The 24,408-nt window shown below is 39.3% G+C and overlaps 1 protein-coding gene across 7 annotated transcripts in view; it reads right to left on the bottom strand.

The window, feature by feature from the left end:
• The window catches only part of nrxn2b (neurexin 2b), an 813,260-nt gene that overhangs the window by 373,326 nt on the left and 415,526 nt on the right, over positions 1-24,408 (bottom strand). For all 7 annotated transcript variants that reach the window (XM_032584259.1, XM_032584258.1, XM_032584254.1 and 4 more), the window contains 2 exons: positions 5,727-5,900; positions 1,949-2,068 (listed from right to left, as the gene is read on the bottom strand). In XM_032584259.1, coding sequence (XP_032440150.1) covers positions 1,949-2,068; positions 5,727-5,900 — 294 coding nt within the window. The remainder of the gene's footprint in view (positions 1-1,948; positions 2,069-5,726; positions 5,901-24,408) is intronic.

Below are 24,408 nucleotides of genomic sequence, written 5' to 3'. Positions count from 1 at the left end.
CCTCATTAATGTGTTCAAAGTACTTGAGCTTTTTCGTAGCTAGGTTAATGTTTTTTTTGCAGATAAGAAGAAAAACGGTACAGAACAGTGGTGGGCACACTTCCACTAATTCGCTCATCTGCTAATAATGGAGCTAATATTTTGTTTAGACCTTACTAAGTAAACGCTAAATAAATAGCTAGCGCACCTAGCTAGCCCCAAAATTAAACTTTCTACATAAATTCTAAAGTGCCAATTTACTTGGCTGTTTCGAAAACTTTCAATTGCATAAACTGAATTCTTCAAGTAGTTTAATGTTTGTCTTGTTATTATGAAGTGGATGAAGACTGTGAAGATCATAATGGTTGAGTTCAGCACTTTAGCATTAGCTTCTGCTAAAATGCCATGTTGGTATAGCACTTTAGCTTTAGCAGAACAAATCTTTACGATTAATGCTTTAGGATTAGTGCATTAGTGATTAGTGCCGTTAACTTTGTTTTAGCAGCACCCACCACTGACAGAGACCTTAAACATTTCAGATTTTTAATTCAAAAAATACATTTGTTATAAGCAAGAGAAAATATGATACATTTCCTCTCAGTTGTTTTGTACTGCAGTGTGGCAACCGGTCATAATAAGGCCGTTGTAGAAACACAAATTGTGAGTGAACTATAACCAGCAGCTAGTTTCTTTTGAAAAGTACAAATATGATGAAGATAAAATGACACAAATATGTCATCGCTGATTGTCTGTTCTATATTTAGAACAGAACTCTATGTTTAACCATTCCTGCGCCACAGTTTGATAGTTGTGCTACTTTAACGCCTGATTTTATTTACAGAATATGTTAAATCAAGCTGCTGGTGAAAGTTCCCTCTGTCTACATACTCTCAAAACACACACACACACACCCCAACTTCAGGAAACTTTCCCGTATAAACCACAATTCTGCCCACGTTCGGATGCGTCTTCTAAAAAAAAAAAAAAAAAATGCAAAAGGTGCTTTCTCCCCTACAAGAAGAAATTAACCTTCTATCTTTCCCTTCATTCTTTGGACTCCTTTATCATTTCTCTAATCAGACTTTGGCATTAATCACAACTCACAGCAGTCACACCAACACTGTCACAAATAAAACTGAAGAAATGTTAATTATCCAATCACCTCTACTTATACAAACATGAATATCAGCCGGTCAGGGCGGACTGCGCAGCGTAGCAGAAGCTCCAAGTTACCATACACAAGGCTTCGTTATCAACATTGGCTTTACAGTTCAAAATGAGCATCTTCGCTTACAAGTGGAGAACGAGGCCCGCTCGTTACCAACAGCAGCACCTCAACACGAGCTGGTCCACTGAGCTAATACCAAATTCACGTTGCGTAATGAGAAGCAGGGTGGTGGATAAACCTCTCAGTCAGCTTCCTTCAGGCTAAAGTAGTGTTTTCTAATTAATATCTGAAGCAGCTCCCTGACAAGGGGTCGGCTTATTCATTTTTATTTACCATGTAATTTTAAATGTTCAGTGAATACTGAGAGGAAAATGAAAGGTCTGCCCTAATGGAACTAACTTGTGGGCCGCGTGCTCAGCGCTGAGGCTTCACTAAAAGCATTATCTGCTGCGACGTACCGGCTGCAAAGTGTCAGGCTTGCATGGAAGCAATTAGGAACATTGGAATAAGCGTCACATTTGCAATAACCGTGTTGCGTGGTTTGCTGTTTTCGCAGCCTATAGGTGCAAGGCTCCCAGCAGGTGATTACGCGACGTGGGACTCCGGGCCTAAACAAGTAAAACCTTCCTTCCTTTTCACAGCTTTGCTGTTCTGCAGAATCCAAGGAACACTGCGAACACATCCCGCTATTTTAAATTTAAAAAAATTACAAAAAATTTTTAAAACGCTTTAACGACTTTTCGCCATCCATTCAAGCCCATTCACATCCGAGCTACGGGCATCAAAAGATTTACGACTTACGGTCGCTGCAAAATGAGCCTCCGTAGGACGTCATTGTGCAGTCGCAGGTGAAGCCCTCCCACTGCTGGAGACAGACCCCCTGATGGTAGCAGGACTCCTCCGTACAGGTGGTGCTGGGTCCTGAGAGACGGAAATTAGCCAGGAGGATCAAATTAAAATCTGCCATGCATAACAAATGCAAGCTTGTGTACAATGGAGATAAAACAAAATAGCAATGGGCATTTCACGTAACTTTGGCTGAGGAAGAAGAAGAACTGCACTGTTTATCAGTGGCTGGTACTTGATTTAGATCAGAGTACATTTTACATTTCATTTGATTAAAGTCTCAGCCTCTGGAGAAAGTGTGAAGAGACCCAGAATTGAAGTTACTTAAGGTTCTGGGTGAAGTTTCTACACATAATTTGGGGAGCCATGTTATCTGTTGATTTTCTATCAACAGACAACATATATCAGCTATTTATATACATTTAAAAAATCCTTTATCTAATTGTACTTTGTAATACAAAGGTATTTTTGTTAGAAAGTAACTGTTTTTCAGTACCTACTAGCCATCATCAAAAATTAAACACTTCAAACTTATCACTCTGCAAGAAATCTATAGGGTATAAAAGTTTGATGTATTGAATGATGTTTGATGATAATTTAATATGTTCAGGTTGACCCTGGTGTATTACAAATACAGAAAACCAGCACAAAAACATAGCATCAGTCTAATCTGACATCAGATTGACTACATTTTGTTTAATCAAGAAACCAAATTGTAGTTACATCTAAAATCCTTGCGGACATAAAGTGACAGATTCCTGAGGCGTTGGCCTCTGTACAGTAGACCGCCGTCTAATTGCTGTTCAGCATTCGCTGTTAAATATTGAATATTAAAAAATAAAACGTAGCTTGGGAAGTTGGAATATGTTGGCGTAATGCTACATGACACGCGTTTGTAGGCAGTTCATTTTTAGGTTTAGCATAGTGAAACATTTTAAAACCGTAAACATTACTTGTCAGCTTCTTCGTCTTTTTTTTTTCAAAAGCTATATAGTCTTTAAATTTTTTCCCACACAATTTGCAACGATATAGCTTATATTTCAGTTTGTCAAAAGTGCGTAACATTTTAGGGTACCACGGACTCGCTTTGCTGGCTTTTTCTTTCATTATAACTTTTTTCTTATAACTATATTTTACAACTTTCTTTCGGAAATATTGCGTCTTCATTCAGTAGCATAACTATTATCATAATATGACTTTATTCTTGTATTTAAAAAATATTATATTAGCTTGCTAGCTTTACTAACCTCCGCTGGCGTTTTTCTATTCACTGTCACAAATGTCTCCATGTTTGTATCCTCCTCCATCAGCTGCGTACGTCAGCTCTCTAGACAGAAATACGTAGTTCTGTTTTGGCTAGTTCTGCTAAGGGCTTGAACAGGCAGCTCATTGATTACTATGAACACTGCTGCCACCTATTGACCGGAGGCTTGTTTAGAAGTCAAGAAGCAAAATATAACGTTCCCCTGCTTCGTGCTGCCTACCGACCCAGGATGCTGTTACTTATCATTACTCCTCAGCGTTAGCTATTTATTGCTTAATAAGACGGAAACCAAAGGGAAACAAGATCACCATTTGTGCAACTCCAAAAAAAAAAAAAAAAGCTGATTGTTGGAGATTGTTGGTGAAAGTGCTGAAGAATAGATATTTGATTAGGCTGCACATGAATTCTTAGGTGGGATGACTATTTTTGAAACAAGTGAGCGGTGGCTGTTGTGTTGATTTCAGTGGGGCTTCTCATTACAGCCTCAATTAAACAGAGATTTTCAAAGAACTGTGATTCACTTCCAGACTAATTTGTTTGTGCACAGATAAACAGCCTCTGCACTGTGCCATTTACAAATGGCCTAGTAAAAAAAAAAAGAAAAAAAAACGACCCCAGCCCCTTTAATTCTACAAAAACCAAACACACAAGTAACCAATCAGATTATTATTATTATTTTGGTTAGGAAACAACTACAGTACTACTTTTTTGCTTAATAATTAATTGGCATTCTTAAGAGCAAATAGATCAGGATGCAATTACTTCATCCTTCCTCTTTAATTTAGAAAACAAATTTTAGTTTCACCTAAAATCTCGTTGATTTGGGTTTGTTGGAGTGTGAACTCCCATCTGCTGTTTGCTCCAAACGTTTGAGGAAAATCCTGCTGTATTAAGGGGGGAACACGCTTAATATGACTATAAAACCCAAGTAAACACATCTTCATTCCCTTTCTGCAGTCGGCTCTGCGCTGCACGAACAGCTTGCTTATAAATGAAACATCTGCCTATGTACAAACTGTGCATCCAGTTGGAAATTGGTTTATGCCTCGGAATAAAAAAACCTCGAAATGAAACATCTTATTAAATCTCGAAATTTGATTTTACGTCTGCTTTAGGCACCAAATACTCGAGCTTCCCATTCAAGTTCCCAGCGCTTTCGGATCTAAGTTCAGATGGGCCGTTTTTCATGGTAGTAAAAGGTGGAGCAAAAGCTCCTTCAGTAAGACCTTTTCCATAAACAAATCAGAATCATCTTTGACAACTGAGGAGGAACTGTAAGTAAGAATACTCTTAAGGGCAGTGAAATCATTCCTGCAACTGATGTAAAATTATATATTTTCTTATATATTTATGTAACATCGACAGGGGGATAATTGAATTTCTAACAATCCCGGGTTTATTTGTCAGAAAAAAAGAAAAAAAAAAAATCAAAACCTCCAAAAATCTGCTCAGGTATTAGAGCTCAGTTTCCTGGAAGTCGGATCATTAACAACCATTGTGTGAGCCTGCAGGAACGGGTGAGATAACTTAATGCAATTTTAAACTGTGTTTGGAGCAAAGTAATTGTGGGTTGTAAGTGTGGGTAGGTAATAAGGCTAGCTGGCAGAAATGGCATCATTTAGGAGGAAGTGTTGGGGGGGGAAAAAACCCCCAGAACACATGAAAAGCTTTAGTTGGTGCGGTTTCAGCCAGTGTTCCCCACAGGGAAATTAAGCCTGGGTTCTCCTGTGCTCAGTAGGCTACTGAGACATGGTGGACTGTGGCTCAGGCTGCGGTTTGTGTGAAAAGAGGGGGGACTGCTACTGCCAAAAACTACTGTTATACCCAGGATTAACTGACATCAGAGCCATTTAGCCCGAGACATGCAGCAACCCAAGCATGGCGGAGGTAGAAACGGTGCTAAGGCGAGACGAAAGGAAAGCCACAAAGCTACAAAAGTGGGGTGTTAGTGAGACTAACCACACTGTCGATAGCGGAGAGAGGGAAAAACGCCCGCCTCCTGCAGGATTTACGAAATAACTAGGACAATACACAAAGAAAGGAGACTAAAGGCTGGCCCAAGCACTCGAAGCTGGTTACGAAACAGCCGTTGCCGTCTTTGACTTCGTCAAACGTCACACACGAGATTTGAAACGGCGGTTTTCTGTCATCTAGGTAGAAGGAATCACTGTGACTCCGCTTGGATAATAATACTTCAAATCAAGGGCAGTTGATTTTTCCTCCCCTGGTAACTCACGGGGGAGATAATTATCGAATGGTCTTTCCTTAAAAAAACAGAAAAAAAAAAAATCCAGTAGCCCTAAGTTATTTATTATGACTTAGACCTTTTTATGGAGGGTGACCGGTCCTGTGATGCACCCTGGAGAAGGGCGCCAGCTGCTCTGCGACCCCTGACAGGATAAGTGGGCATAGACTACGGGGCGGGTGAATGGATGATGAATGAAAGTGACAAAGAGAAGCTTCTCGTACCGTCGCAGCCTCGTTCCACCTGCCCCACCTTGTGGAGGGCATCCGCGATCAGGTCAGGGAGTCTCCCGTTCAGGTCCACAGAGGCCAGGCAGCCCTGGTACCCGTCCCGGGATGCGATCAGTTTGGGCAGATTGCTGTACATGCTCTTCGTCACGCCACCGATGTACAGCTCTCCTGCAAAACACACACATGAAGAAGGCTGTCAGAGATGGAAACAAACAAAAATGATACATAGGAAACTTCTGGTTTTACTAGAAATCCGAGGCTAATCTTTAACAAACAGACATTCTTGTTGAATTGTTGCTTTGAATTTAATGGCTGTAGTTTCGCCTTATACCTTATTAACACTAGCATGAACTCACCTGTTTTGTTTTTCAAATCTAAGCAATGGAGGCATTAAAAGGTAACAAACCTCTGTGTTGCATTTTTCTGAAAATTAACAATATGTTGCATATTTTTCAAACTCCAACTAGTTCAGTCAAGTCAGACCTCTCAGTCGTCTAAGCAGAAATAAACAGTCAACTGATAAACTTGTTGAGAATTACCTCCTGATTATGTTTTTTTACTCTTCTTCAGGTTAGTATCTTGTAGAAGAAATCAGCAGATGAGGTAACTTTCATCTCAAACACAGGTTTCATGGAATCATTAGTAAAACGGACCTTTCTCATCTCAACAAACATCTCCTGGTATAACGACAGTAAACACCCAAAAATGAGCACTAATCTAAGACTTTTTGGCATGAATACATGATCTGGTGTGAATATTGTGGCCGTTTTCTCAAACCCAGCTGAGGCTGAGAGTCATTGGCAAAACAAATGGAAACGGTACTTTAAACAGCATAAGGCAGAGGACAGTAACAGCAAGTTACTGCAGCCCATCTAAGTTTAGAAACATTCATGTCTGAAAATTTTTTATTTCACAGAAAGTACTTATATATATATATATATATAAAGCATGGATATGTGACAGGTGGCGTGTTATAAACAAAAACATATTGATTCAACACTATTTGGGTCATTTCTACAATGAATTTTAAACACCACTCCCATAGTTGGGTACTTATGTTAAAAAATATGTTTATTTTGGAAAATGTAATTCTAAAAATAAACTTAAAAAAACTATTGAAAAAAACCCCCACAATTTGAAAAAGAAAATCTAAACTTTTAGATTTTCTTACAGGGCCCTCGCTTTAAGCAGTCAGTGGAGCTCTCGCAGGTTTCTATATATTCTGCTCTCTGCAGTTACCTTCGACCTTTAACCCTGTTTTTTTAATGTAACGCCCTCTTGTTGCAGCAGACGTACGCCATCTTGTTTATTCTTGTGTACAGGTAAAGAAATGATTAACTTGCGAACGTTGAAAGTGTATAAAAACAAAGAGATCATTGCAGTTTGTTGTGAAAAATACAGCAGCTTGTAGTTTTCAAAAGATCAAGTGTGTGTTGTCATAAAGAGTAATTTCTTTTCCTTGTTGGCTGTAAGCAAATTTTAAAAGTGATTTATCCGCTCTAGTTGCTCCAGACCTTCTCCAGCAAATTACGCAAACAAAAATAAAGTTTAAGAACCACCAGGCATAATTTCTTTTCAGCTATACTCCATATGAAACTGCATATTAAGCTATTAATTTTAAAGCTATGCAGTAGTGTGTGCTCATCTGCCGGGTAAAAAACAAACAAAAAAATTAAATACAGTAATCGCACGTCACTTTTGCGGCGAACAAATTCAAAGTGCTCTACATGCTGCTTAATTTCTTTGCTGCAAAATGTTTCATTAGCAACTGCTGCTAAAGGAGAGATGAGCAAAACTTCAAGCCACTAAAGAACAAACGGGGATCCCGCGAATCACAGCATGCGTCTTAAGAGTGCATCCTCTGAAGGTGCGCGCTACCACACACACACACACACACACGCCTGTCAAAATATTACCCTCACCGCCACACAGGAAAATTGACATCTCCGAGCCAAGCAAATGTGTCTGTCAGTAGGTATGCTCCTTAGAGACGTCCCTGACAGAGTGGCTGTCATTACCGAGGCAGCAGAAGCATGTTTGGATGATTACATGATTCAAAGCAGCAGCTTACAGTTGACACGAATAGCTTTGCCAGCGTCAACCCCGGCACACTGGAAATGGGATTTGATGTCTGGAGAATTTTTATCTACTGTACTCTTTGGAGGAGAGGCGCAGGATGTGCCCAGTGCACTTACTTATGAACAGAGCAGAAAATTGCGAATCCTAAAGCAAGATGATAAAAAAGCTGAGGTTTGGGAAATCTTGGTGTTCAAGTACAATTACTGTCTCTTTGTATTACAGCATAAAAGAGGGGGAGAGAGAAAAACTCATCTAGTTTTAAACCTAATTATTTTTCTCCCCTGTCTCTTCGTTGCGGCTCCTCCATTCCGTCAAGTCGCTGAAAACGGCGAGTGAAATTATGGCAAGCACAAGAAGAAGAAGAAAAAAAATAATCCTTTGATGTCAGGATATATGAATAAACACGGTTTGAAATGCTTCCAGGTTTTCGGATCATCAAAACCTATACTTTATCTTTGAGCAGGCACAAAAACGGAGACCCAGCAAAAACTCCTCCACGTTGGGACAAGATGCTGCTGCACAGATAAGATCATCAGAAAATCGGAAATATTTTCCGTCAGCTAAAAACGGGGGGAAATTTCACAGCGCAGGACAGAGCCGCAAGGTCAATTATATGTGGACTTTGGGTAATGGAACGAGTCAACGACGTTTGCCAACTTCTCTCCAGAATTAATGAGCACTTGACACTTCATATTTTCCAGCCAGGGCTCCCGGACATTATGATCAATACAATAAATTCATTAACCGTCCGCCTGAGTGATGTCCTGAAATCACAGCCGTGAAAGCCATTTAGCAAACATGAAATTATCAAAATGAAGTTAATCAAAAAATAAATAAATAAATAAAAATAAAGCTAATGGTGCATTTTTTTCCCCCGAAGTCAACATGTTTTAGACTCCATTGGCTGTCGGTTTAATGACAGAAGATAAGAGGTAGTAGAAGGGCTGTAAAGTAAGGGTCACTAATGGTGAAATAATTGGAATTAATTCAAACATTCATTGAACTAACTGGGCATTGTGTTGGATTCGGAACTGAATATTCTCATTTAATATTATGGGCGGGATAATAAACCTGCCAGTGGTTCTGAACTTATTCTAATGAGCAGGAGTGAGACTGTCTGGTGTAGAGTATCACTCCCCTTACCCACCTGTTGGTGGAAGCAGTGAGTCGGTGGTGTGTGATAACCAATATAAGAAAATCTTAAAGTGAGCAAATTGGAGAAATATCCAGTGTGAAAGAAAAAAGCTCACACCATCATAGCAAAGGATGGCTGTTAAACCGATGACTCACATTGGCTGTTCTTTCTTAGGTTACACTTTACTAAATGACCAATTGACTTTAAATGTGCCGTATTACAATTAGTATTGGTCTAGACTGTATGTGATTAGATTCCGAACATGTAGACTATATGATTGGACTGTATCAAAATGAACTGGAATTTAGGCTAATGCTAATTCTGTGTGTAATGTCAACTGAGTTAAACTTGGTTAACAGCATTGAGATTGAAAATAAACTTGGCTGATACTGACTGAAAAGCTAGTTTTTTTCCTAAAACAGATAGCTGGTTTCAAAAACACCTGCGTCAACACGGGACCGTTTCCAGAAATGTTTTCGTCCACACGGACACACAAAGAACTTCCCCAAAATGCTGATTTTTACTCCTCCAAACCTGTAGGTGGCGGTAAACAGGGAGTATGGAACATGCGGTTCAAACCTCCACAATAAGAAAACAAGAACAGGGAACAACAAAAGATAAGTGGGTCCTCTAAAACTCCATTTCTGGTAAAGATAAAATAAAAACAATGTCCCCTTTTAGACAAAAACAGTCCAATGTGATCAGGCCTATGGATCAGAAGCTCAGTTAATGATACTTTAATTTGTGATATTTCTCCTCAAGGTTATAATGTTGAAATTATACATTTCTGCAATAAAATTCTATATAAAAAAGTGTGTATTCTGACATATTTAACTGGTTTTCACAAAACGTGATAAAATCATATTTAGCATGGGAAATTCTCAGAACGTCTGTTCTATGCATTGTCAGAATGTTCTTGGCTACATTAGAATGAATAATCTAATATACATAAAATTAGTTTAGACAAAAGTCATTTATTGGGTGAGGAATAACATAATGAGTTGTATGACTCAAGTTATCTTACCACAAGGTTTATTAGCATAAATAGCTGCTTCAAAGTAAGAACATTAAATTGAAAAAGGTTTACTCCGTGCCAGACGCTGCATCCTACGCTGGCTCTGCAGTCCCAGCAGTGATGTCTGTGGTACTGCTGAAGAGCTCCAAGAGATACCTGGGATTGGACGAATTATAGCCACACAGGCATCACAGAACACCACTTCCACCTCCATGATCACCGTAATGACCCCTCACTCCGAGCGGAGGAATGGGTGTGTTTGACTATGGGGCCCGAGAGAGACACCGAGTCTACTGTTTGAAAGAACCCACCAGGCTGACATTTATGTAAGGAAGAGAAGGCTTTCAACGGGTTTTAAAGAGGAATGAAGAGCTCTCTCTTGATGCTTTCATTAATCCTTTAAGGCATAATCTTAATCGTTAAATCATGTTCACACCTTGAGCACACTTTGATTAGTCTGAGTGGTCAAAAAAAAAAAACCCCTATTAAAACTAAAGCCACTTTATTGTTGAAACTAAGAAATACTCAAAAGTTCTGCACTTCTATTTCAAACTAATTGTTGGGTTATTATTATGTTAAGTACTTTACCTTTTCTTTCATTTTTTTTCAATCTGTGTTGAACAAAAAAAAAAAAAAATCAGCTTAGTGGCTACTTAGGGAAGTACCTAAACATAGTTTATTATGTTCTACGCAAACAACTATTAAGCAGGGAAAAACTAAAAGTCACCCTTACAGTTGGAGAAATCAAGCTTTTCAAAAGAGCGGTAAATATAACTGCTGTGAAAGTAAAGAAAAGAGTTTTGTACATATATATATATATATATATTTTTTATAACAGACAACTTTGCTTTTATGACAAAGTGTTAAAGTCCAACACCAGTGTTAGGTGGTTCATTTCCTTTGGTGAGAACACCTCAGAAGCACAAAACGAAACCTGTGTGTATTTCATCCTCGGCTATAATTGGCTCCCGAGTGGAGCAATGGTTTCACAGTCGTCACCCACATCCACCAATACTCTGATATGCATTATTTACATTCATCATTAGGAGAGGTCCGATAATGAAAAGAAAAAGGCCATGAATGTGCAATGTGCGATCTTTGGGCTTGATCCACAGACTCCCTCTAGACGACTCTCTGGTGAACACAGAGCCCACCATTAACTTTCATTAAATGCTCTATTAAGAACCTCTGCCTCACTCTCGATTTCTCCCTCTCTCTCTCTCTTCCTTTTGCGCCTCGTGTTTGCCTCACCGTCACGCTGGCTCTAATTGGTGAAGATTGAATCATTACGGATAAAAAAAAAAGCAGAAGCAACCACAAAAACAGAAACGCGTGCGGCGGCGAACGACGGTCGGGCGGTGGGGTGTGTGTTACGAGGAGGGCCGGGACAATGGCAGCGAGCCGGAATACGCAAGAAATCTGATTGCTAATTACAGAGGCGCTCCCTTATCCACAGTCATCACAACAGGACGACTGGTCTGAGGAATAAATGTTGAGCCTGCTTGTGCAGTAATTGCCGATGCTAAATTATAAGTTGTCTAATCATGTTGCGTGCATAGTCTCTGTGTTTGGAAGGTCTGAGAACAAATGATATGAAAAGGCGGAAGGCAACTGAAGCTATAATTACTTGATGGCGCGCAATTTTGACAACAGGTTGTCTTCTTGCTGGAGCTGAACTCCTCCGTGACTACAGGTGGCAGAATGCAGCTCTGAAGTGGTTTCTTCAGACTTTAAAAATAGCTCTTCCTCTGATTATTTGCAGGAAACTGAAGAAGTGAGGTAAACATGGCTGTCACTTCTTATTATTGCTGCAATAAATTCAAACTTATCCTAGTTGCACATGCCTCCCAGGGATGACATTGTGACTCGGCGTGCACTGCGGCTTTCTGGTCAGGACTGATTTTTAAAAAGTCTGACTTGCCGATTGCGTTGTTGGCTGATATCGATTTTATTATCTGAGAAGTTATTAAACGTAGCGACAAAGTTGCTCAATTCCACTGGGCTACAAAATATATACATATGAAGTTGTCTATGTTTTTTCAACTGAATTAGGACTATTTTGATTCTCTGAGTCTTAAAATGACATCAATTTTTCCCAATCAGGTCAGGTTTTTATTCCAATTCCATTTAAACAAATCCAATCTTCTGAGTAGATCAATGACATTTTTGTGACATCATCAGTTCATTTCCGTTAATATTTCTTATCCAAAAAAGGTTTTATGAGAAATTTTTATTTATTTTTTTAACAGATTGCGCTAATTACATGTAACAACCTTGGATTTCTGTAAATTGAATGATGAACACTGATAAGGGTAAGTACATGTGAATTGAACATTACGTCTCCGTCTCTTTCCTGTCCTGGTGGAATCTCTCCTCCTGCTCATCACTCATTGATCAGATTCTCCAGATGTGAGAACAAGTCCTGCATTTTGATGCTCATGTTGCTCCATAGTTCAGAGAGTTGACCTGATTGAGCAAAACCAATGGGATTTTAGGATTCAGCACATCAACATGACCCTAAAACAGTTGAAAGCCCGCAGACAATTTTTTTTGGCTGTTGACCAGTTGGCCTGTGTAATTTGCTGAACAAGCAAACGTTACCCATGAAGGGTCCGGCTCAAAACTTCCATCACTAACAGAATCTGACACTTTAAGACGCTTTAACCTTCAGAAATCTGAAGTCTCAAATATGCCAAAGGTGTGCTTAATGATGTGGCTAGTGAGTGTATATGTAATTTTATGGGGATGAAGTATATGAAAGTGTTCATCCTAAAAGAGTTTGTTGGCCTCCCTGACAGTCCTTCACTGCTCTGTGAGCTCTTGATAAATTCAGAGTTATGAGCCGGTGCTTGTTGAAAGATTGTACAGTGACACAGACAGGCTTCATTACATACTTTTCACGCTTCTTTCCCCCCTCTGAGATGTCACTCTGCATTCAGAATCTTTTGTCTTTGCCAGAATCGTCTCTACTGTCTCTCCCAATTCGCTCTGTCACCACCTTTCACTCTCCACATTCCTGATATCTGTCTTAGTCTCCCTGCAGTCTCGTTTTTCTCCATCTGTTATTGTTATTGTGTCAACAGGATCCAGAAAGTTCTTTGTTGCGTCTTTTTTTTTTTTTTTTTTTACCTCAGTTTTATTGTTAGAAATTGTTTGTATAGTAATGGTGACAATAAATTGAATACTTAACGTAAGCAGTCATGAGAAAAATGAAGCTTTCCACAACTCTCAGAATAGATATTGGAAAGCTAAGTGAAGTGCAACCAACTTGAATATGGACTTTTATGAATTTGAACAAAGCATAAATGTCCCCTGGACAATTGTTTCTCTGCAAACTAGTGTGTAGGACTGGAAGACTGAGATAGGCCACTGTACACTTTTGGCTTTTTTTTTTTTTTGGCTAGTGTGACTTATGTGTTGCTGCTATATGTAGAAAAGACAGTAATACAGACATGTGCTAGTTTGTTTTCTTAAAAACTATATTCGTACAACAATATTTTCACTGTACTTAGCTAGCAGGTACAGAAGTTTCACAGTGCTTGAGTGTGGATCAGCTTTGTACAACAACACATCACCAACGTTATGTTCTGAACCCCATATAGGAAATCTTTCAATTGTGGAATTGTGTCTTGGATATAAAGGGAGTCACACCACATGTCATATCAGAGTGCATTCTGGGACTGGGCAGCTACCTGTCAGCTACAATAGAGAAGACTGTATAGGTGGTGATGGGAGACACAAAAAAGGGAAAAAGAACGAGACGATAGAAGAATATGTGGAGAGACTGTAAAGAGACATAGCTGCACTTATTGGAAAGGCTACATGCCTTCACCATGACATACAGGGGTTGGGTCAATTTGAGATTTCATTTCATTTTTTACTGGTTGTATATATATATACACCCCCCCCCACTCACACACACACATATATATATATATATATATATATGTATATATATATATATATAATTTGTTTTCATATTTCAGTTTTCATTTTAAAGAATACCAAAGAAGTCCTGTTCAATATTTACAAAGTTACCAATTCACTATTGTTTTATCTAAAATATTCACAACAAAATGCAGTTTGGGAAGCTGAAATACATAGATGTAATGCAACTCGACATCTGATGTGCTGGCATTTACAAAGCAGCCAATCAAGGAGCACCATTTATTTTACTTGCTATTGATTGGCTGTACCCCCAACAGCAGAGATAAGGAAGACTGTAGATATTAGCTTCTGCGCTACCGCTAAGCCAGATTCCACTGTGTATATTAATACCTTTAAAGGTATATTTGGTGTTTGAGTCTTTGAAATAGGCAATTACAAAAAAATTTTTTAAAAACAAGTCTGAAGGATTTGCAGCTTTTCGCAGGTGGCTGTGGTCCCTCGCCTCCACATATACCGGGCGTCCACTGCACATCCAGATGTTGCTTTCATGGCTTATTTTCAATTTCATGAGAGTATAAAAAAGTTAAAGTAATTTAGCTACTCATCCATGAGTTCCAGGAGAGTCTCGGTAAAGCGAGGTGTACAATACATTTCACAGAAAGCTATTATTAAGAATGTGATGAGCTCAAACAAAACAGCTGGATGGATGGCGCCTCCCTCCGTAAGATTAACGGTTAATATCTTACATCGCTGACAACAAACAGGCTTTTTGTATTTCTTAACAAGTAAATGGTTGCTCTGTGTGCAGAGGAGATTTTTAATCAGAAGTAAGGTGGAAAGTTACATAAAGAAATTTTTTTTAAATAATTTGGTACGTCATCTGACCATGGGGATTTCCACTTGACATAGCTCTAATAGCTGAGACCACAATATTTTACGTCAGTCAGCTTCCATCAGTTAAGGTGAATAAAAAAGTATATTAGGAATTTTGAAGCAAATACCTTGAAAAATGTAACCGAGACGAATCAAAGCCATTCCCCAGGTTTGAATATTTATAGTTTATGTAATGAAATGTTTCATGTGTGCTGCTTAAATGACTGTGTGCCACAGCTTATAAATGTCATCCACATTTATCCAGATCAGTTGGGATCAGCGTGTTCATATCCGATTTGTAACTTTTATTCAACTTGAGAAAAAAGAAAATTGACTGCTCTGCATGGCCTTTAAAAAACATTATTCAAGTTCCTTTTTGAAATTGCAATAAAAAAATAATAAAAAGAATATCCACAAGAATATCCACATTTTTTCCTGTTAGTTAAATATATCTGCAAGGCTACAACTGATTAAGTTTTTAGAAAGAAATCGAATTTGAAAAATAGCAGTGTGTCACATCACCGATGGTCAAGTTAGTTTCAATGTTACTGTTAATTTATCAGACAGTCACGGCTAAATTAATAAATATATGGGAAACTTGAATGTTTATGCAGCTTATGATCCATTTGTAGTAAAAAAAAAGAAAAGATTTTGGACGTGCAAACTACCATTCATGAGTGCGTAGTCACATTTAGACTCCGTCTGCTGCTTGTATTTACTTTTGGTCGAGAAGTCCATGATGAAAGGGGCGATGAAGTGGGAGAAAGGAGGAGGTTGGGCAGAAAAAATGACCAGAGGTCTGAGTAATCCCATTGTAAATTGCAATAAAAGACAGGTGAGACCGGCAAAAACATCTTAAAACACACTGCTCTACTGCAGCACTCCACAGAGCCTATCATTTTCGAAAGTGCACTGACACCGAGAAGGACGAGAGAGGAGACCAAAGAGGGCAGGGTTAGAGGAAAAAAAAAAAAAACGAAACAAAAAAGTCTGGAAGGAGGAAAAGCCGTCTGCTTTCTCCCGCCCGAAGGATAATGCTTACTGAACATTAAAAAAAAGGTAAAGCAGGGATGTCAAACTCATTTTCATTTTGGAACATATCAAAAGTCTGGATGTTCTTAAAGGGCCAGTTGTGTCCGAATGTATTGATGCAAACCAATTCAATTGTTAAAATATCAATAAATAGCTGTTTCAGCATTCAATAGGTGTTTCTTAAGATAATATAATATTGAACATCTTTTCACACTGATCAGTCCATCCAGGATTTTACGATTGTTTTTTTGTGGTTTTTCTGCAATTAAAACCACAGATTTTGCGGTGCTAATTTAGAAATATTTGTTAGGAATTTTCACAATAAATGTATGAGGTTGAATATGACTTTTTTTTTATTAAACCCAATGTTTTTTGGCCAATTTTGAGAAAAAATGTCAGTAAAAAAAAAAAAAAAATGTTAGCGATTTGTTGGTTTTGTGTGAATTTTGTGAACTTGTGAAAAACTGGAGGGACTTATTGATATAATTTGGAGTATAGAGGGCCACACATAAAGCTAGGGAGGGCCGGGTTTTGTCCCACAGGCCTTGAGTTTGACACACGCGATGTAAAACATTAAATGATGAAACTGACTATTTTATCAATGTAATGTAAATATGATTATCATACATTAGATGAGAATATATAGCAAAAAACAATGACATGTTGCTGAAAATGCTAATAGGAGAGAAGACGGTGACAAGGACAGTTTTTTTTTTATTGTTTATTTTGCTGGTTTGTTTATAGAACAGCATTTTGAGCACGCGCAAAATTTCCGGAAGTAAGCAAAAAACATGGACGGATGAGGATTAACACACACAGCTGGGTGGCATCTTCTATTCCATCTGCTGATTGAATTGTCTCAAAAGAAATAGGCCAAAATGTACATTTTTTTACCTTCACCTCAAAAACGAGTTTCTATTTTTCCTATTTTTTTCCACAGAGGAGAAAAAAAAAACGCTCCAGTCATTTTTAAGACTGAGACGAGTTTGGAGGGGCGCAGCAGAAACTCAACGTCTCGCCCGGCTCAGTGTCTTTCTCCTTCCCTAAATCTTTGCTAGAGGAAGTGCTGCGCGCTTCCAGACACTCATACCATCTGATGCGCACTGCTAATCCAGTTATTCTGCGTGTGATTTGTTTAGTTATTATCATGCAAATCGTCTCAGGCACTGCCTTGGCAGATCTTCATTACATTTCCTCCTCCCTCCCTGTCATTCCCGGGCCCACATCAGGTGCAAAGTGGAGCAGAGTTGCGGAGGAAATTGAATTCCGGCCGGCGCGTTGTAATTCAACCCGTATCCGCGCATGCCCGTCCCCCTCCGTCCGCCGGGATGACGTCGCATTTCTCGGAGCGTCCCGATTCCACCGCTGGTCCCGCCGTTTCGCGCTTCCAGGAATTTCAAGTAGCAACTCTCAGGCAAACGCTGGAGTCAGTCTCCTGGGCGCAAATGATGAACACGACGAGCGCAGGAGGTTTGGTAGGAAAGCAGAAATGTCACCGTGTCCTTCGCTTCACTCCACTCATGTGTCTAATTAGCTACTAGTCTCTTGTATTTGGAGAAAGGAGTAAACAACAGTGACATGAAGTTTATTAAAGCATTTAAGAAAAAAAAAAAAGGCCCGTTTTCCCAAAGAGCAAACGCCGAAACTGAATCAGATATTAATGAACACGCTCACAGCTTTTTCCGTCGGTGAATGTCACACCGCTGTGGAGTTTAAATTAGTATTTTACACTTGAGGGGAAGATTTTTTTTTTTCCTAACCAGAACCTGTTAGCTATGAGATAAGCTGTAGGGTGAGATGTATCCACAACAAGCACTCAACTATCACAAGGCAAAAAAAAAAAAAGTACTTATTTCTTTTATTGCAGTGTTACTTTAATACACAGAGGTCAGTCAATTCATAAAATTACAACAACAAAAAAAATCACAAGACTATTTTATCAATGTAATGCCTTCAGCTCTATCAAAACTGAAACGTTACGATAAAACTGGTTCCCATCAGGAGCGACATGGTCCACACTGACCGGTACCTCAGAGCTGCTGCAGAGGAAAAACTTCTGTTGAGACGATACAAACTAAAACAATAAAAAAAAATGTAAAAAAAAACAAACAAAAAAAACAGCACCTCGGATCAAACGCTGCATGAATGCTTTCACATGATTCAACATCAACTGCTTGAAGCAGACTGAGTAAATCAGTCCTTCATGGTTGAATTGCTGCAAATAAACCACTGTTGAACGAAGAGAATAATAGAGGAAAAAAATTGGGGTTTTGGTCTATCAAGTTCAAATTTGACATATATATATATATCATGCTAACTTTTTCTTTTTTAGACAAAGAGAACAAAAACTGTAGTGGTAGCTCCTCTCTTAAAGCACTGAAACTGTTGGGACTTCATACCAACAGATCAGATCAACCTGCCTTATTATGAGAAAGTTTGGTCAGATTTTAAGTCATGGGGAATTCCTTGTGGAGTTTTTAATCCGTTTTCTTTTTTTTTTTTTCTTACATGCCAGTTCTTGCAAGGCAACACAAACTGAAATAGAAAGATGTAGGAATTCCGGTCTGCATTGGTTTCAATCCCAAGCTCAGCAGACTGAAGTGCAACACATCTCCAACTGGAAATAGCTCTGAGATGATCAAAGAGCTAACATCCACTTTGCTACCTCGAAGTGTAGAAGTCATTAAAAATGCGTACACCAGTTTGCAAAACAAACAAAAGCTTCCTTCATGTTGTGTTTGCGTTCGCGCCGCTTTGTTGGAAAAAGGAACATGTTCAATGTCATCTCTCTACAGTCGTACAGAATTATCTCTCATTAGCGAGGATCTTCAAAAGAAATGAGCCGAAACACGACCCCCTCCTCTATCTGCTTGATCTAAATAATAATAATTTTTTTTTAAAAAACAAGCTTTATTATATTTGATGCATTGGTGAGGAAATGTTTCTGCTGTCAACGGTGGCATTGATATGCTAAACCTTTTCCTGTTCTCTTGATAGAAAAACAAAGTTAAAACCAGTGGATGATTTTTAACTTTCCACGTGGCAAATATATGTTTTTCCTTTGCTCATCAACATCGACAGTCTCAGTGTCGAAATGAGACGAGTCACAAAGGTTCTTTGAGGAAACAAAGAAGAGCTCATGTTCTCGAGTCGAGTACCTACAGTAATAGTCCTAAAGAACACTCGGCTGAAGGTAACACAGGAAGTGCAGCACTAATTAATTGTGGATCGCCATATTACACCCTGAGTGGTAAGATTTGCATAAACAAATGGAGTCTATTAGTGTCTGTTCAGCCTCGATATTGTTACTGATGCGAGTGTGAAGCTTTCTGTCCCCAGTGAAGAGGCTGCTAATTACTCACGCCAAGTTCTCCGGAGACGTTCACGCTGGCCGATGATGCCGCTCGGGCAAAAAACAAACAAACACAGAGCTCCTAAAATACAACCGACTCTCGGTCGTCAAGACGCTTGTAACCGAGGCGAAATCGAAGTCGTGACGTTGTAAGACGTCCTTCTGTTTTCACACAGCGGGGAAATTCACCAGAAGGACGTCAAAGGAAAATGGAAGCGTGCGTATTTAAACAGAGGTGAAGATACAAAAACAGAAAAATAAGAATAAGAGAAATTTACAATATAAGAATTATATTGTACGCTTATTTAGATAGTAAGCAGAGTGCAACAAGATGAGCATATTTCTGCATAGAAAGCAGCAACAGACTATTTACATGAAATTTAAAGACTGTAAATAAGAGCAGCTGCTGAGAGAAAGCATCTGTGTTAACGCTTCATTTTTCTTAGTCAAAAGCTTTAAGAGCCGTTGTAGAAGGTCAGAGGAGCCGTCTGAGGCCCCAGAGCCGCAGATTGTAGTCCCCTCATGTTAGCGATGACGGTCCCCCCCCCCCGGAATATTGATTCAAATTCCTGGAACATATATCGTGCTGTAGAGGGAAAACGCTTTCTCCACAAGCCGGTGGTCAATATTTCCTTTTACATCATCTCACTTTTTATTTTCGTCACACAACACGGCAAAAACTATACGCCGTGAAGGATTTTTTTTTGTGTGTGAAAAAGACCAGTCGGTGCCATCCTCGGGGAGTTTATGCGTTGTTCCGTCAGCGTGTTTCAGCTGACAAAGAGGAATGCCTTGAAGATTTTCTTTTTCTGCCTGTCCAAAACAAAGAGAAGGAAAACAGAAATCCATTCCCCCCCCCCGTTTTTCTTTGCGCAATTACACAGATAAAGCCTGGAGAATTGGTGTGTTTCTTCCTTGAAATGCAAGCTGAAATGGTGTTAAAAGAGAGCAAGGAGATTGTGGAAAAATGGCTCATTGTTGCCATTTTTTATTTTTTATTTTTTGGTTTGATATGCAAAGCTTTGTTTAGGGGCTGTGTAACATGATAAAAGCGCACACAGCATGCATTCCAGGCGTGGGTGTGTGTGTGTGTCAACGTTAGAGAGTCTCAAACCTGCTGTCAGTTTTTTTCATATCATGTATTTGTCAGGAGACTTTTTCCACCTAAGGAAGTTTAGACCTGGAGGTAACGCTCTGGTGTTTATGGAGCTGGAGATGTGGGTTCTGTTTCGGCAGGGGGATTGTCACGGCTGAAACACAGAAATGTTTGAATGCCCAATTAGACGAGGGAATTGAGGAGAGAGACGTCCCCCGTCTCTCCCTCTTGAAGTTCTCCGCATCAAGATTCGCGATCCCTCCAGCTATTACCGAGACGCCTCCGTCTCTGTCCCCCTGCAGGCTCGAGCGGAAAAGCGGGGAAGTTTCATTCATGAGAGCTGACACATTAATAACATGAATTGGTTAATCCCCAGAATGCTGATTGGCCACCAAAGATTTCCTGTCAGTTGTACTCGTGAGTGACATCATAATTTAGATGAATATCTGTACTTAAATATGCAAACGGGGTTATTGTTACCTGCGGGACTTTGTCTCTGCATGCCTAACTGGTCCTGTTTACGATTGCCTGTTTATCTCATCACATTGATTGCATTGGACAATGGTTTATTTCATGACAGCAGGGCAGGTTGTGAGTACCTTAGCTCCTCCATAATGTCAGGCAAAGGGAATGTATTGGACTTTACCTGCAGGCTGATAAGCATTGGTATGACTAAGTATTGGAAAATAACTCTCCCGCGGTTTTAGCGTGGCAAATGTCACGGTCGGACAGTGGGAGGGAAGCGGGGAGGTTGTCCCATCAGACCGTCAGGTCCCAAAACCACACAGAAAAAACAAAGGCATAAAAGCGCACATAGGGTCAGTGGGACTCTGCCTTATGAAAATAAAAATAATAAGAAATAATAAAAAGCTCCAAAGGTCCCCATCTCTTAAGACCGCAGGAGTATTAAATTTATCCAGGGCAATATAACTGAAAAAGGTATGACAATATAAGCATTAGATATCAGTCGATATCAAAAATTCACCAATGTATCGTTTTAAACATCCAAAACACTGCCAAACTGGTGACAAGACCCTTCCTGTTTTATCTGCTATTTACTCTTCGCTCCTCACCAATTTTTTAAATATTTATCAGTTATGAGGGACTGTGGAGAAACGTGAAACTGCTCCCACTTACCGAGGTGTATGTGTGCACCCTGTGAGCCATGCGCTGTCCACAGACAGTTGAGGTTTCATAGTCAAGCGTATCAATTGTCTAGCTTTCTCGTGACACATTCCTTCATTTCCCACAATCTAAGTGGATACTAGCAAGTTCGATGAGGTAGTTGGGCGCCTAGCCACGTTTTGTGTCCAACAGGCTAGCCACTGCACAATTGTTAGATGGTCACTTATTAATAATATCAAAATAATCATAACATAATAGCGTAATGGGATGAATGTTCTGTTCTTTGTGTGGGAAATGTTTGCGTGTTTTTGGGGTCTAATCCCGATATACTAGTGGAGCTAGTTGTGAGGCAGTTGCTATGGCAACCAGTCTAAGCATATTGTAGCCAACAGAGCAAGAAAAATTAAGAATACGAGTGGTTTTCGTTTGTTTTTTTAAAGTGATTTAGCTCTAGTGGCCTTTATTTGAAAGTGCTCAGACAGGAAAGTAGGTAATGAGAGAAGAGGGAAGACATGCGGCAAAGATCGCCAGGCCAGGATTCAAACCGGCGACGGCCACATTGAGGACTACTGCCTTTTCATGTGGGTTGTGCTTAACCCCTGCGCCACCACAGAACCACCATACGGGTTATTCTTCAATGGTTTTTCTGCATTTTTCCCCCTTTTTTGTTAGCAGCGCAGCAATGGCTGGCAAGTACCGTATTTTCCACACTATAAGGCGCACCTAAAAACCTTCAATTTTCTCAAAAGCTGTGTGCCCCTTATAATCCGGTACGCCTTATATATGGACCAATATTGAGCCACAACAGGTCTCACAACTACGGTAAGCAGCCGCCGACTTCATTTTCCCCCGTAGAAGAAGAAGCGCGCGGTGCATGCTGGGTTTTGTGGAAAGACCCCAAAATGGCTCCTATTAAGAGACACGCTTACGACGCAGAGTTTAAGCTCAAGGTGATCAGTCACGCAGTAGAACACGGGAATAGAGCAGCAGAGAGAGAATTTAACATGAACGAATCAATGGTGTGGAAGTGGATATATATTGTGATTGCACTAACGTTTGATTTACCGTAACAGTATCAGACTGTTTTTTACGTGTTTATTGAATCGAGGAAAAGTTCCCCTCCACTATATGTTATACCTTGCTGTTGTTAAAAGATAAACTGTGTCACGAAAATACCACGTCACTTACTTTACCTCGGGAAAATAATAAAACAGCTGTTTATTCATTTTGGGAATGAACGGAGTTTTCAGAACGCTGGTTTGTAATCTATTAATAAAGTTTGACTGACCTATCTGACTATTTTGTTGACATTCCCTTTAGAGCAGTTCCATCTAATGGATGCATAACGTAACCCCATCCTCTACTGTAGCGTATTCTATGCGCCTTATATATGAAAAAAGTTTTAAAATAGGCCATTCATTGAAGGTGCGCCTTATAATGTGGTGCGCCTTATAGTGCGGAAAATACAATAAAAGCGTTGTGCGCATGTGCTTCGTATGGATCTTTTGACGCCATGCGCTCGCCCTAACATCTGAAGTGTCTTATTCTGAAATTTGAGCAAGGCAGTATCAGAATAAAACATCCAGGTTTCTCCCTAATATTGAGCTAGGAAGTCTTTTAAAAGAGTTTGGTGGTTGTGCAGCCTGTCCACTGTTGTTTAATACAAAACAGATTCTTTTGGTTCCCTCTTCACATCCATCAGGTTATAAAAAATATTAGACTTTCCAGAAATTTAACATTGGTGTACAAAACCAATATTTAATATTTATATTTAAAAAAGATTAACCTTTAAAAATAAAAGAAAAACACTAGAAAACTAGTAAGTATGTAAAATATATTTTATATTTTTCAAGTGTAGTTTTACATACCGTTATGTTGAACCATAGCAGTTTGTGCTATATGGTTCTGTACCTTGTATGAGCAAAGGGGACAGCAATATTTATCGTTCCTGCAATATGGAAGAATCTTCTCTCCGTTCCGAATGTTGCAAATAGATACGTGGATCTGTATACTTCATTTTACTTCATTTTATTTTCAAAATGAAAATAAAAAACAAAGTTTGAGCATAAAATACATTTCTCAATTATACATGTTATCTACTTTTCTATTTTTATCTAATGGTGCCCTGCGGGATAATAATTAGCTATGCTACATGTTAAAATTAGCCTTCCCCTGTATGAATTACGAATTTCACTAGTTTACGGCTGTTAATTATATTTTCAACCTAATCTAGAAAAGCGTATTGATTTACTATGTGAAAAAAAATTAAGAAGGTAAAAATACCTTTTGTTGACTTTGTGGGTTTTACATTGTGGATCGTGTGCCGAACATCAATGGAAGAACCTCTCAAACTTCTTTCAATCGAGCTCTCAACCCCGCTTCTTAAAGATATTTATACTAGTGATTATGAAAATAGCGCCCCCTTCATTTCCGGAGTGCAATAGTCCCATTTCCAATAAGTTATGGGACTGACGGAAAGGTCCGTCCCCGCCCCTTTCTGTTTGCTGCAGCGAGGTCCTTCTCAAAAATTCAGTAAACCATGTTACAAGTTTGCTGACCCTCTAAAATGCACTAAGTTAAAACTCACCTTCTACTTCGTGTTAAAACTCTTAACATTTGTTCGGTGTGACGAGGTGTTGCTCGCCTTCTCTGTGAATGAATCTGTGTCGTCTGAAAGTGGAGTCCTCGACAAGAAACGTGGAAACGTTGCATCGGCTCGTGTCCTGCGTGGTCACAGAAGTTTGGAAAATCGGCCTACAATCCTTAAATCGTGTGAACCAGACTTAAGACTTACAACTCCACTCATCTCGTGGTGACCGCTGCCCTAACGCCAGCGCGTTCGCTATGGTAACGTTTACACATCCCTTCAAAATAAGATACAGATGTGCCACAAAAAACAAACATTTTATTTTTGTGAAAATTTTAACTCAAGATATCGACTAATAATGGATAATGTGGGAAATCACCTCATATCCACTGTTTAGCATGATGCTAGTTTCTCTCCCTGAACATCCTGTTAAGGAAGGAAAGTTATTATGTTAGCTTAAATTTTGGAAAAAGCATGGCTCCCTTCCCTCCTGT

Source organism: Xiphophorus hellerii, chromosome 14 (assembly GCF_003331165.1).
Source record: "Xiphophorus hellerii strain 12219 chromosome 14, Xiphophorus_hellerii-4.1, whole genome shotgun sequence".
Lineage (NCBI taxonomy): Eukaryota > Metazoa > Chordata > Actinopteri > Cyprinodontiformes > Poeciliidae > Xiphophorus > Xiphophorus hellerii.
Note: the sequence above shows the minus strand (reverse complement) of the source record. Positions and strands in the feature narration are given on the sequence as shown.